General features: G+C 43.3%; 1 protein-coding gene across 2 annotated transcripts in view; it reads left to right on the top strand.

Annotated features, from left to right (window-relative positions):
* The window catches only part of DOCK3 (dedicator of cytokinesis 3), a 150582-nt gene that overhangs the window by 30510 nt on the left and 104553 nt on the right, over positions 1–15519 (top strand). For both annotated transcript variants that reach the window (XM_069966557.1, XM_069966559.1), the window contains exons 2-3: positions 10106–10189; positions 14818–14858. In XM_069966557.1, coding sequence (XP_069822658.1) covers positions 10106–10189; positions 14818–14858 — 125 coding nt within the window. The remainder of the gene's footprint in view (positions 1–10105; positions 10190–14817; positions 14859–15519) is intronic.

Raw genomic sequence — 15519 nt, 5'->3', positions numbered from 1 at the left:
TTCAGGAGGTGCAAACAATCACTGTACTGTTTGTGCAGCCATTTAAATAGATTGCTATAGCGATGAATTTTGAAGCCACACAAAAGATGCGATCAGTTGAGCATCGGGCATTTTGGGGGTTAATAGGGAAGTAGAAAGAAGTAATACAGAGTCAGTGAACAACAGTGACCATGTTGTGGCAATGCACCTGCCAAGAGCTGGTATATTTTAAGCTGCAGTCAGTTCTTAAAGTTGAGTTTGGTAGCAGGAAAAATTGTCAAAGGTAAGGATCTAAGCGTCTGTGACAAGGAACCAATTGTGATGGTTAGAAAACTGGGTAAGACTGTCACAGCAGGTCTTCTGAGATGTTCCTAGTATGCAGTTATTAGTGCACTGCCATGTGCCTCAGAACCGGACCTTGGAACAATGGAAGAATGCACTGTGGGAAGAAGGCAAGCTGGCAGAGGCATTGTCATGCTCTAGACCAGGGGTGTCAAACTCAAATATACAGTGGGCCAAAATTAAAAAATTAGACAAAGTCGCAGGCCAACCATGATATTTATTGAAGAGGGCATTCGGCGCTCCTGGCACTGTCAGATTTGCGTGCTGTGTTCCTGGTACTGTCAGTGGTGTCCAGCCAGCCCTCCCAATGGTGACCCAATAGTGTCTTATATAGTAGCCAGCCTTCCCCCATACCATGTTATATAGTATCCAGCCCTCCCCAAGTCTCTAATATAGTAGCCAGCCCTCCCCCATAGTCTTATATAGTAGCCAGCCCTCCTCAAGTCTCTAATATAGTAGCCAGCCCTCCCTCATAGTATGTTATATAGTAGCCAGCCCTCCCCCATAGTCTTACATAGTAGCCAGCCCTTCCCTATAGTCTCATATATAGTAGCCAGTCCTCCCCCATAGTCTCTTATAAAGTAGCCAGTCCTCCCCCATAGTCTCTTATATAGTAACCAGCCCTCCCTCATAGTCTCTTATATAGTAGCCAGCCCTCCCCATAGTCTCTTATATAGTAGCCAGCCCTCCCCATAGTCTCTTATATAGTAGCCAGCCCTCCCCCATAGTCTCATATATAGTAGCCAGTCCTCCCCCACAGTCTCTCTTATATAGTAGCCAGCCCTTCCCATAGTCTCTTATATAGTAGCCAGCCCTCCCCATAGTCTCATATATAGTAACCAGTCCTCCCCACAGTCTCTTATATAGTAGCCAGCCCTCCCCCATAGTCTCTTATATAGTAGCCAGCTCTCCCGCATAGTCTCTTATATAGAAGCCAGCCCTCCCTCATAGTCTCTTATATAGTAACCAGCCCTCCCCCATAGTCTCTTATATAGTAGTCAGCCCCCCCCATAGTCTCATATAGTAGCCAGCCCTCCCCCATAGTCTCTTATATAGTAGCCAGCCCTCCCTCATAGTATGCTACATAGTAGCCAGCTCTCCCCAAGTCTCTTATACAGCAGCCAGCCCTCCCCCATAGTATGCTATATAGTAGCCAGCCCTCCCTAATAGTATCTTATATAGTAACCAGCCCTCCCCCATAGTCTCATATAGTAGCCAGCCCTCCCTAATAGTGTCTTATATAGTAGCCAGCCCTCACCCATAGTATGCTATATAGTAGGCAGGCCTCCCCATATTCTCTTATATAGTAGCCAGCCCTCCCCCTTAGTATGTTATATAGTAGCCAGCCCTCCCCATAGTCTCTTATATAGTAGCCAGCCCTCCCCCATAGTCTCTTATATAGTAGCCAGCGCTCTCCCATAGTATGCTATATAGTAGCCAGCCCTCCCCAAGTCTCTTATATAGTAACCAGCCCTCCCCATAGTCTTATATAGTAGCCAGCCCTCCCCCATAGTCTTATATAGTAGCCAGCCCTCCCCAAGTCTCTTATATAGTAGCCAGACCTCCCCAATAGTCTCTTATATAGTAGCCAGCCCTCCCCAACTCATTTTTACAGCAGCCAGCCCTCCCCCACAGTATGTGATACAGCAGCCAGCCCTCCCCAAGTCTTTTATACAGCAGCCAGCCCTCCCACACAGTATGTAATACAGTAGCCAGCCCTCCCCAAGTCTTTTATACAGCAGCCAGCCCTCCCACATAGTATGTGACATAGCAGCCAGCCCTCCCCCACAGTATGTGATATAGCAGCCAGCCCTCCCCCACAGTATGTGATATAGCAGCCAGCCCTCCCCCACAGTATGCGGATCACATACTGCAAGGCCGCAGGCAATTTTTAGCTTGCGGCCTAGAAGTATGTGATCCGCATCCAGACGCCGGAAACGTGTTGAAGTCACCGTGCGTGCGTCCGGCGCCTCCCGCGAGCTCTGGAGCTGTAAAATTATAATATGGGAGATCTGAGCGGCCGTTCGGACCTCCCATATTATAATCTGCAATGTTAGCGGGCCAGATTTATTGAAAAAAGGAAATAGTCTGGCGGGCCAAATATAATGGCACCTCGGGCCAGAGTTTGACATGTCTGCTCTAGACAGTGTTCTGCCAAGAAACAAGCCCCACAGCATTCATGTGCATGTTACCTTGACACATAAGACCTACCTTCACTTTGTTGCAGACCAATGGGATGAGCTGAAAAACAAATCAGATCTATAAACAGGACTGTTCTTCTTATGTCTTGTGGAGTCATGCCATGATGGGTCACAGCTGTCTTGGTAGCCCATAGGTGACCCTACACAGTGTTAGGCAAGTAGTCTTATTGTAAATCGTCACTTGAATTCAGACAACTTTGATGGTGGATTCAAGTCTATTAAAGGGGTTATTAGAAAAACTTGACAATTTTCTTCCAGAGACAACACCACTCTTGTCTCCAGATCAGGTGTGGTTTGCAATTAAGCTCCATTCACTTCAGTGGAACTGAGTTGCAAAACTGCATCCAAACTGAAGACAAGAGTGATGCTGACTCTGCAAGAAAGTGGCCATGTTTAGGGTGTATGTACATCTTCAATAGCTGTTGGATGAACTATCCCGGATTGGGCAGGGAAAATCTGTCACACCTTACTCCTTTCTCTACCCACATCGTCTGTCAGCCATGAGGCCCCCATACATGTTAAGGCCCTATTACACACAGAGATTTTTCTGACAGATCATTGAAGCCAAAGCACTGACTGTCAGTGAACCTTCTACCTGCCACATGGCATCAGAGTGAGTGTCCATTTTTGTAAATAAAGCTAAGGCTGGGTTCACACTGCATATCTGCAATGGGTTTTTTTTTTCCATTCGTTTTATGGAAAACCCGGATGTTTTTTTGTGCATCCATTTTCCTATTGACTTCCATTATAAAAAAAATGGATCAAAACGCATCCGTTTTTTTAGAGCACACAAAAACATGGTAGACCACATTTTTATGTATGCTAAAAAAAAAAGCGTTTTTACTTTATAATGTAAATCTACAAAACATCGTGATATGTGGGTAAAAAATAACAGACCAGAAAAAGGATAAAATACATGTGAAGCGATAGATGTTTTTCTATTGAATTCAATGCAATTCGATTAGAAAAACTGCCTTTTTTGACAGTTTTTGAGTGGCAAAATGGATGTTTGACATCTCAAAAGAGGTGGAAAAAGCTGTGTGTGAACATAGACTAAATGTGTGGCTGCAGAATGATTGAAGCAGGAATAAGCGCCCCATCCTGGTCAGCCTGTGTACAAGTCAGCTGAATTGTGTGAATTGTTATAGATGGTGGTCCCTGTTGCATTCTGCTTTGCCTGAGGGATGACTCCATAATAGACCCTTCCTCACAGGCTGCCTGGTTACCGCTTGCACAAGCCTTCGGTCAGCTGGATTTTATGGCCACTTCTATCAAATTACAAGCCCTGCATCCTAAATGGCTGATGAGCTGATTGTCCCACTAGTGCTGAATGCACGGTCCTATGGCGTCCCTGGGGATCAGGTCTGGGTAGAACTGGTTAAGAGCATCAGAGGAGATGCTGAGCAAGCACTGAGGTCATTATGTCGAGAACATGCAATAAAACTCCATAGGCATCTCATCAAGCCAGTAGTGGAGCAGCAGAGGGGTTGTAGGGTCACAGATAAGTAGGGGGTGCAGGAGGCAATTACATGTCATATACAGAGGGTAACAGGGTTTCTTAGCTCCAATGCCAAATCTGGACCCTCCTGTACCAACCATGCGCCATTTATAAGGCTGGGTTTAAACTGCATTTTTGTATACATGTTTATACGTACAGCAGTATCTGTTTTAAGCATCCCTATAATGTACACGCTGTTATCTAACAGTATAAAATATACATATTAAACATACGTGAAAACGCATTGTGAACCCAGTCTAATGTCTTGCAGCATAGCAGAGGTGTCTTTGGGCCTGCTCATGCCCTGGGGGTGACAATGTTACATTGCGGTTAATGGGGTGTAACACAACCGCAGCATGTGAACAGTCTAACCACGAGTCAGTAACGGCTGCACGAAAGGTCGGGATTATGTCTGTGCAGGAGACGGTGGACAACACGATTGTTATAATCAAATCAGCATTAAATAATCCTTTGGCCGAGTGGATCGCCAGCCCCTCCTGCCGCTCTCTCCGGGTTGTGTCTGACCTTAATTCACAGAGACCTCAGATATGAGCATGGGGATGAGGAAGTACAGTAGTGAGTGTGTGAATAGGGACCTGTCCTATTCATGACCAGCACTGCAGTAATATGGCCAGTTGTCCAGAAACCATTCCACTCTCTTCTGGTAGAAAATGTCAGGAAAAAAGTATATGAAGAAATCATTGGAAGGTGGAAGTATACCTTAGAGGGAGATTTTCATCCCAACTAACAAAGTTAAAGTTGTAGGGTATGCCATATTAAAGGGAATGTGTCACCAGACAATTGACCATTTTACTGTCTATGTAAAATAATCCTGAATTCTTGCAGTTTTCATTTTGGCCACTAGGCCTAAAACTAAGCTGAGACTTCCCGTTCTTTACGGATCATTTCCCAGCAGTGCCTTGCTTATCAGTACAGGCAGAAATACAATGAGAGGTGACACTATATATATAGATAACAGGTACACACAATAGCTGTTCACAACTCAGCAACCCTTTCCCTGTAGAATGAGCCCACAGAGCATGCTCACAAATGTGTCCAATACAAAGGGTCTGGAGATGACGACCTCCCCTTCCTTTAATTTACCAGGATTATATTGAGATATGAAATAAAATCTTTCTGGCAAACCTTTTTATTTCATTTTTTATAACCTAAGAATATAAGCATTTCTGTACCTTTCTTTCCTTTTACTATATTTTAGATCTCCACTGTTCTTGGAAAATAGTTATATGGCTTTAATATTTCCTTACTGACGTATTCATTCAGTTTATTCATTCAGATTATTCCTATATACCGAGTAATCTCCTATGTGTTCGGAGAAATTCTCTCCCTATATTACATTTCACTTCCCTTTTTCCATTTCCTTTTATTGTTATTTTTGAAAATTTTTCAATAAAATCTTGTTGAATCAATGTTTGCCAAAATATTTAACTTGACGAGTAGAAAAAGTTCTGTTAAAAGTTCGGTTCGGCAGGTTCGCTGAATTTTAATGTAAAGTTTGGGTTTGTGCTAAACCAAACTTTAAAGGGGTTATCCAGCGCTACAAAAACATGGCCACTTTCTTCCAGAGACAGCCCCCACTCTTGTCTCCAGCTTGGGCGGGGTTTGGTTGCTCAGTTTCATTGAAGTGAATGGAGCTTAAAGGGGTTATCCAGTGCTGCAAAAACATGGCCACTTTCTTTCAGAGACAACACGACTCTTGTCTCCAGTTCAGGTGCGGCTTGCAATTAAGCTTCATTCACTTCAATGGAACTGAGCAGCAAATCCCCGCACAAGCTGGAGACAAGAGTGGGGCTGTCTCTGGAAGAAAGAGGCCATGTTTTTGTAGCGCTGGATAACCCCTTTAATTGCAAACCACACCTGACCTGGAGATAACAGTGGTGCTGTCTCTAAAAGAAAGTGGCCATGTTTTTGTAGCACTGGATAACCCCTTTAATTGCAAACTGCACCTGAACTGGAGATAACAGTGGTGCTGTCTCTAAAAGAAAGTGGCCATGTTTTGTAGCACTGGATAACCCTTTTAAAGAGCAACTCATTATACATACATGTCCACACTCCCCGGGGTCCCTCTTCTCCGACCGAAACGGGACCGGAGAGAGCCACAAGAAGACACTGTGGGGGGTGTGGACAGGTGAGAATAACCTTTTGTTTTTTGAGATGTGCAGCCCCTCTTCCTGAACCTGTCCAAACTATGTAAAAAATTTGGTTCGGTAGTAAACCAAACTTTTAGCAAAGTTCGGAACGAGTCTGGGTTGGAGTGACTCAGTTCTCTCATCTCTATTGACGAGTCCTACAAGTTAAACTATATTAGTTGGAATGGGAATACCCATTTAAGTGATGCTTGACTTTGGAGTTACACAGAGAAAGGCATGAAAAGTAGTCCCAAAATATAATGTCATTATTGACATTGCTCCCGCTATGTATTTCATTGACCAGATTCCCTGTCAGTACCCTATAGCTGCCATATAGGAAACTATGACATTGTTTTAGGGACTTGCAGGATGTGCGATGTCCTAGTATAATCACTGAGAGATTCTGTCCAGCTTTATGGGACTACAACATAATCTATGTATATAGGAAGGTTCTGCAACTTTATAATTGACTTGTTTTTCAGTTCTAAGAGTTTGTTATAGAATATCAGTGTAGATATATACTCTGTCAGCTAAACAGGGACATAGGCATTGTTCCCTTTTACTTATGTTATTTGCTGACTATTTTTGCCTTGTTGACTGCCTGATCTCCATGTTTCTGGGCAGATCTTGATGTGTTGACAATTGCGTCATATATAGTGTAAACATTTTATAGATTGGAAGCTCTTGTGAGCAGGTTGTCTGTTTTACTGCCACTAGTGTGACATCACTTACACCTAACCGTTGCTGGATTATTAGATATTCTGGATTATCAAAATAAACCTCAGTAGTAAGAACTCTTCCTATCATGAGCACTTATCTTTCATGCCTTCCTATAATACTGGGCTCATTGCCTCTTCTTTGACTCCACATTAGACTGCAATTCTGTGTTGGATCATCAGACTTTCCGCAGGATTGGTTGCTGGATGCGTCTTGTTTAGCATTGTACAGGAATTGTATAACAATTACTAGCAACAACTATTACAGATGTAACAGGACAGGGCCATTCTGATATTCCAGGTGTTCCTCACACTTACATGTATAGAATTCTTTATGGATTTTTCCAGCTGGATGCAGAAAGTATGTGTGTATGTGTGTGTGTGTGTGTGTGTGGTGGGGGTTCACTTGCACGGATGGATGGTAGATATTCCCTTTGGCTGTATGGAGCGATGACTATGCAGACAGCACACATAATATGAGTGTACTGACATATTATATTATTATTACAGCCAGGAAGGATCATTTAACCCTTATCTGCTGGTGCAAGGCTAGTGGACTGCATTAATATTGCTGCAGCTGGTGGTCCTGTGGCGCCCCCTCCATGCCTGCTCTGGCCTGCCCCCCTGTACACTTGATTTCCCCCCGGGTTCTGTACATGTGAGCAGCCTGTGCTGCTGCAGAGCATCTGTACATCATTGCTGTGAGGGTACACAGTGCAGCAGTGTGTGGGTGTTTGTTGCGCAGAGCTGTGTGTGCAGGAGTGTGACTGCAGAGGTACAGGAAGGATGAGGTGATTCGCATCACTGTCTGAAGTGACATTCTTTTCTCAAGGACATTTTCATTGAACATCTACAAATGACATATTCGCAAATCAAATCTTGAAATCTTCTTCAATGGAAAAAAATCTGCGTCACAGTTTGACTGACAGTCATGTGGCCACTTCGTGGTAAACGTTGCGCTTACATTCATACTTTTGGCATTGGGACTTTGCACAAATCGGGAATTTTCTTAAAGAAGCATAATAGGGCCAGATTTACTAACTGCAACTCTCCAGCTGTTCCAGAACTACAACTCTCATCATGCCCCAGCAGCTACAGGCAGGGAGTTGGGGTTGTGCAGTACCCAGAGAGCGATAAGTGTGTGAGGACAAGAAGTCCTTAGGACAAGAACATATGGAACAATAACCACAACTCCAGTGAGCACTGCTGAGTATTTAGCCTCATGTGTAGTAGTGCCCCGTATCTTCATATGGGAATTCTGTACTCTGTATAGTATTTCCATGAAGCCGGGCTCAGTGTGGCGCAGATCCATCTCATCTCATTTAACCCAACAACTATGAATGACCCCACAGGCATGTTGGGATTTGTAGTTGATGATGTTAGTTATAGCTTTCGGCTCCTTTTATTTGAGAGCTGATCTATAAAATGTAGGTCGGACCAAACATGCGCTGAGTCTGTCAGGTAATTGGGTCATTAAATGGATTGTACAGACTAATAAAGACCCCCCCCCCCCCGGCTACCTGTGTGGTGGAATCTTCCAGATGTTAGTTGTGGGCCAGGGCTTTCTAGAAGTTGTAGGTTTTTTTTTTCCACAGCCACTGTATACTCTATTAGTGAAGTCCTGGTCTAGTGGGATTATTGGGCTATGACAGGATTTGTCATGTTGTGCCACTTACAGCACTGCTGTGTTATATTTCAGGGGTTCCTCTGGTTTGGGCCCCTCGTTGTGTTTCCTGCCTGTACTGAGACCTCCCTGAGGCTGTGTAGTGCTGTGATTCATCTGTTTACCCACGGCCTTAGTCGTCTTTGCATTGATCAGCCATGGCTGTTGTCTTCTATCTGTTACAGTGATTATTACTGATATGAATGGGTTACATAGTATTATAGTACAAGTCTTTGGGGGGCAGCATCTCGATACTGTATTCTGAGAGCCATCTGTCTTTGGGAGCACGGGATGATGTGACTGCCCTGGTGGGAGGCTCGGTGCGGCCTGGGAGCGGGTGTAGGGGGTGAGTAAGCCTGTTACTCATGTGCTATTTGTGACGGTCGACTCATTATTTTTGGAGATGTCTGCCTGGAGTGGGTTACACCAGCAGGTTCTTGGCAGGCGGCTTTGATGAGCAGAGCTGTGGCATTGAAAGGGTTAGTACTGCAGAAGCAGCAGCAGTGAGAGCGCTCCCCGTCAGGGTGTCACAGGGGAAGAGATATGGTGCTGACGCAGTCCATTTAGATGGCTCTACAGACTCTGAGCAGACGCCAGAATGGATCCGAGGTTATTGATGAGACTGGAGAATTGTCAGCACAGGGTCACAGCCTGATAACACGGAGTTGTCTTGTGGGGTCACAGCCTGACTGTACGGAGTTGTCTCATGGGGTCACAGCGCAGCCTCACACGTGCCAACAAACGCTCTCACAACATGCAGCTGTCATCTAGATCCCAGCCAAAGAGTGGAGCTGCCACAACATTTACAACCCCACAAGATGCAGAAGTCATATTGTTGTTACGGCCAAAATCATCACCATCTTGGATGATTGCTTCAATCCACAGTCTCTACATTGCTGTGACACACGTTGCATATCATTGCTGCATGCAAAACACCTGCTGCCACATTACATGTAAAATTACTGTGTCGCCATACATGACTATCTGACATATCACACACAGGGACCATGTAACTACACCACCCACACTGTGCACATTGCTACAAAGTTTCTGTACATCAGCCAACAATCTATTTAATGTTCCAGTTGTAAGCAATGACAATAGATACACTCCCTGCTGACTCTATTTACACTCTTACAAGGTTGTGGTACAGCATTGGTGTCACTTTATTGTTGCTCCACATGACAGTGTTGTCATACAGCGACAACGCATTGTTCTCATGCAGCGTTACAATGTATCTTGTTGGCAGGACACAGTGTTACAATCCTACACTGCTCTATATCATAGTCACTAAATGATTCCATTAATTTGCAGCTGCACAGATCACACTTGTCACACTGCAGCCGTGCACTGCATCCCTGTCATGTCACATCCCTCAGCCTGTAAGTGCTGTCACGATCTGGAGGTGCTGCACAACATCAACCCCCACGCACACACACACTCACATGTACACACACACACACTATGAGACCAGGAACCGCGGCACACAATGTACTGATGATGAGCTGTAAATGAGTTCTACACCTCTGCTAATCTGTCTTGTCTCTCTGCTTCAGTCATATCTAGTTTCCGTGGATCAGTACCTCAAGGGTTAACTCTGGAACTTGGAGAAACTGTGCATATCCTGGAGAAATGTGAAGGTGAGTGAAGAATGATAGGATGCTTATAGGGATACTAGTGTTAGATTGACAAAGCACCTGATGGTTTTTACGTGAATCGGTTGTGTTATAATCTCAGGGGTTGGGGGACTCCCAGTTATATCAATGGAGAGTGATCACCATGCACACACAACGGGAGGGACAGCAAGTTCTCAGTAGGGTTCCCAGATGCCGGACCTTGAATAAGTTTTGTAATATGTCCGGTTTGCATGTCATAAAGTCACTTATTGGGACTTTAGAACACTCTAGGAATACCAATACACTGTACCCTGCCTAGTGCAGGTTGTGTAGGGAGGGCTGCCTGTGCCCCTCCCCAGATCCTGCACTAAAATGTATTAGCATTGCCTGGAGTGTTCCTTTGGACTGTCATCAAACTTTCCGAGAATCGGTTATAACTAATGCAGATATCTGACTTCTTTATTATTGGAGGACACAGTGCTCTTTAGTTGGTAACACTTTGTACACATACAAAGCAAAAATGTACAACTAAAGGCTAGATATTCCATCTTCTTCATTACAGTCTGTTGGCTGCCTCCATATATTGACATCTCTTTGATAATTCATAATCACTTTTCCCGGCAAACCTCTTGGGTGCTGATTAGATGGATCTGCATCTCCATAGAATGACGCCACTTCCAGGCAGGTGACTATATTAGTTATTGGGAATTGTCACCCACATCCCCCTGCACTTAACAATGGCCCAGATGTACTTATGTACTTCCCCATGTACAGATAAAGATGATTCATTCTGGAGGCTGGTGAAGTCTCTGGTGAATGGCCAGAGTGAGGGATTCAACTTAATTACCGGAGTTTCCCTTTAAGTTTCCGCTTTTACTGCTTTTGTAATTTACATTATTGCAGTCGGGCCGATATCCAACCAACTGGAAAACATTAGCAGAAGAAGTGTAGATGTAATATCCTCATAATGGAATGTACAACACAGAAGAGAATCCCTCGCTTCATTTAGCTGAGATTCCTAAAAGTGCCAGAAAAACCTCTGCGCCTCTGGAGCTGTAACCAGCAGGGATCCCTATATCCTGAGGTGTGACCTAACCAATGCAGTCTCTGCAGCTAAAAGAGAACAAACCACAGAGGTTTGGGGGGTTAGGGTTATCTAGAGATTATTAGGGTCAGGTTCCTGTGTGGGGCCAACCTTTTAAGGGTGATAACTCTTCCTCACTCTGCATCTTTCCTATGTTAGAGCATTTATTGATGCATTAGTACATTATCATACTAATCTGTAATTATAATACCTAGTAAGTATGATGGTTCTATACTATGTCAATGGCTCTTCCTGTACATGCTAATTTTGGGGGAAATTTATCAGCTTTAATTAGTATGGATTTTTCAATAAACTTGCAATGCTTTGACCTCTGTTGGTGTTGTATGTACTTTCATTTTTTTATTTAGAGCATTTATTGTGTTCTCAGGCTCAGTTATATGACCACTCTGCCTGTGTTTTCTTACCTTCCTGTGATGGCACGCTCCCTGTCTGTTTTCTATTGCTACCAGTGAGTGGGCCCTGTCTACATGCATATGATTTCTTTACTTGACACAGTATTTTCGAGAGACAAAAACATCCATAACTAGATTTGAACCAAAGATCCCAGCATTTTAAGGGAACAGAGTATCCCCAGGGACACAGAGGAGAAAAAAAGGATGGAGGAAACAACTAAAGGCCCTATTACACCGAGCCATAATGTGCCAGATCAGGACGATTTGATAGATTATCACTCCTTGTAATAAATGATGATCAGCTGAGGAAAGGATCATTGGCTAATCGTTTTAGTTTATTCCAGCCTAAAAATGTAATAATGATGGACGGCCACTTGAGATTGCCGCTTGCTTACATTAGTGATCGGGCCATGTTGTATGGCCCTAAGGAAAAGGGACAGATTACAAGTGGTTCTCTATTCCAATAAGAAAAATTGGTCAGACAACCTTTTTAACTTTTAGAAACTTCTGATCCTTTTATACTCTATAGCCAATAGAGCATCATATAACACAGCACTGGTCATTGAAGCCTGTCTAGTTCATGCCATTAGAGTGATGGTCCAGGCTTAAACATCAGTTTATTTTTTTATTTTTTTTAGTGCTGTTGTTCTTTTTCAGTTCTGAGATGTAAGCCTTTTTGTTATTAAGTAAATGAGGCTCAAGTGCCCAGGGGGCATTTCCCTGAATTAACCAACCCATTCCCTCTTATTCACCACCTCAAGGGCTAACCCTGAGCATTTACTGTGCCGCAGAATGCCCCCTGAGCACTTGAGCTTCATTTACATATTACTAATCAGTAACACAGCACTGGAAAGGACTATGGGGGAAAAATAGATATGGCTGTAATCCTGATAAGAAGCACTCTGTAGCCATGGGCTTATTTTTACCAATGTTTAGCTGCTTTAAATTGTCTTGTCATTTAGACAAAATTTTGACATATCAGACAAATATAACCAAAGAAGTCCAACAGCATCCAAAGTAGTGCAGAATAATCTTCAAAATGATTGCATATCCAAGTACATAAAGTATGCTTGATTAAGACCCATTGGGTCGAAAACATTGCTTTATGTACTTGGATATGCAAGCCAGTGATTGGCTAAGCGGGCTGTAACTCTCGAGATGAGTTCATATCAGAAGTAGCAGAGCTACAGTCAGTGGGGGACACCGGAGAGGCCACACTGGGGGAGCACAGAGAAGTTGTTTACCAAGAGTGCAGTGATAATATAAAAACTTTTTAAATGCTAGATAACCCCTTTAATGCATGCTACATGGTACACATGGTAGGGCACTTCACTCTCCTACTCGCTGTGATCTCTGTCTAACTGGACAGGCTCCATAGACTTATGGTGCTCATTACAGTGCGTTTCTCCCAGTGATGTCCACAGATTGAACACTAACTATAAGGTGTTTGACATGACAATGTGGAGACCTATCGCCACTGGAACATGTCATTTTTAGCTTCTTGTATTCCCTATAGAAAAACAGTTCTAAGGCATCTTTTCATATAATTCTGCTTTTTTCTTTTTCTGTAAAATTCATCCTAAAAGATTAGGAACACTGGGTGTTACCAGATGGGGATGGTGTCCCTGTGCAGCCTGAGATTGTCTAGTAATGATAGTACTAGATCATTTAGGAAAATGCCCTGTTGACTTGGTAAAGAGTAATGCCCATTCGTTGATTTATTTGTAAATTTTCCAAAGAAATGACAGAACAACTCAAGAATAGTAGTTTTAATAGGAATACAGAAATGTAATAACACGTACATGCTAGGGGTGGTGAGAGGTCTTCTTTAATTATTCTAAATAGTCCCACCATTCTGATCTCATAATATCTCTATGTGGCAACCATAGCTCTTTCCAATACAGAGCTCCATATCATTTGCATAGACCTGTAACATTCCTTCTGTCTGCAGCCACCACTAGGGGGAGCTCACAGCATACTGTGTTAGTATTTAGTTTATTGTGTAACATGGTTGATAGCTGGAGATTCACTTCTATATAAAATACCATACCATGTGAGGGATGTATAGAAAAATAATACAATAATAATACATTTCCAGATCATTATCTTGGACTTCACACTGAAATTTGCATTGATACATTGTAACAACACTCAGCTGTGTGAATTGGTCTGGGTCTTTTGTTACAACTGGATAAGACTAGAGATGAGTAGAACCCAGTGTATTATTAGTGTAGAGATGAGGATGGCGTGCATCAGTCACTCTGATAAGAGGCTGCCACTAAATGCGCCTGTCACATTCTATCATAAACGCAGGCAGAGATGCTGAAGGCTGTGTTCTCTGGAGGTAGCCGTTCACTCCTCTGTGTGCCCTGCCGCCTTCCCTCCTGCACACACACCTTGGTGACATCTCAGTGTCACCGGCATCCTACTTGGCTCGCTGATGCTTGTTTATAGGACCTGACACCCGCAGAGGGGACTTTACAGAGAGTTCATTCACCGCTGGAAGGATTGCTGCATTTTTGAAGAGTCTTGGTATTATTAAACCTTAAATATCTTAACCTAAGTAGGTTAAATAATCTGTATATTAAAGATACCCCCACTATATAAGCCCATATAGATCGCAGCCTGGAGAAACATTGTTACAGGTGATAATCACAAGGTTATATATGACGGATTCTTCTTATCCTCCCACTATGTCCTGCTGCTCTGTTAACCTTATTCATGAACAGAAAGCCAAAACTACAGTAAAGACTGACAGGCAAGGCAAGCTAGAGTGCAGGCATGACTGAAAACTGGATGCCACTGTCTCTATTATTAGGAGTCTTTAGTGACTACTGTATTTACAAGCCATATTATCTCAGGAATGTCCCTTGATCACACAACTGTAGAAGTATTAGGTGTTGATGCTGTCCCAAGTAACTTCATTTTAGCACTCCATCAGTTACGGAGTATACCGACAGGGTGACCCAGTGCTGATCTGGCTCTAGCTGTCTGAAGACCCTTCTAGGATTTGTAGTTCATTAGTAGCGCTGCGGAATGTGTTGGCGCTATACAAATAAATATTAGTAGTAGTAGACTGAGCTTTCCTGCTGCTGCCTTTATATTTTATGGTTCTGTATGCTGGGTTGGTCCTAATAGATGTTCTTGTCTTTTAGGTTGGTACCGAGGATCCTCTATCAAAAACCCAAATGCAAAGGTAAGATAAACTTGGGAAAAATACACTAAAGGAATAACAAATATCAGTATAGTCAGGGGTCACAAGGAGGTGGGTCAGTAAATGTCTTTGGCTTTTTTTTTTTTTTCAAATGATTTAGGGGGTGAGACCCCTACAAATAGCAGAAATGAGCGGCGGTGCTGCTGCACCACATACAGTGTTACCACAGTAGATTCTCTATCTACAGAGGGGTTTTTCAGGCCACTGATGCCATTGAGTGGGGCCTCAGGTCCTAGACCTCCACCAGTAAAGAAAAAAGGGTCAACTGTGTAAATTGTATGCAGTTTTGGGGTGCAGATCCTGCTGCCCATTCTGAAGGTCAGTTGTAGATGACCAGGTGACTAGTTCACATGTTTTGCGTTATTCTATGTCCAATAATTTTTTCTTTATGACCAATAATTTTCAGTGTTTACCGTCCTTTAGCCTTTCTTATATATCTGTTCAAGAACCACAGCCTTGAAATGTGTTACATTTGGATATTATTACTATACTGGAATACCAATGTTAAACATCCCAGCGAGATTACACCTCCATCCCAGGGTATTTCTCCTCTCTTCCGCTGCCCTTTAGTGCCTTTTTCTGCTACATTTGTTACTTATAACGTCGTTGTCCTTGCAGACAATCACTGCCCGGAGCAGATCCA

This window comes from Dendropsophus ebraccatus, chromosome 4 (assembly GCF_027789765.1).
Source record: "Dendropsophus ebraccatus isolate aDenEbr1 chromosome 4, aDenEbr1.pat, whole genome shotgun sequence".
Lineage (NCBI taxonomy): Eukaryota > Metazoa > Chordata > Amphibia > Anura > Hylidae > Dendropsophus > Dendropsophus ebraccatus.
This window is presented reverse-complemented; position numbering and strand designations above follow the sequence as displayed.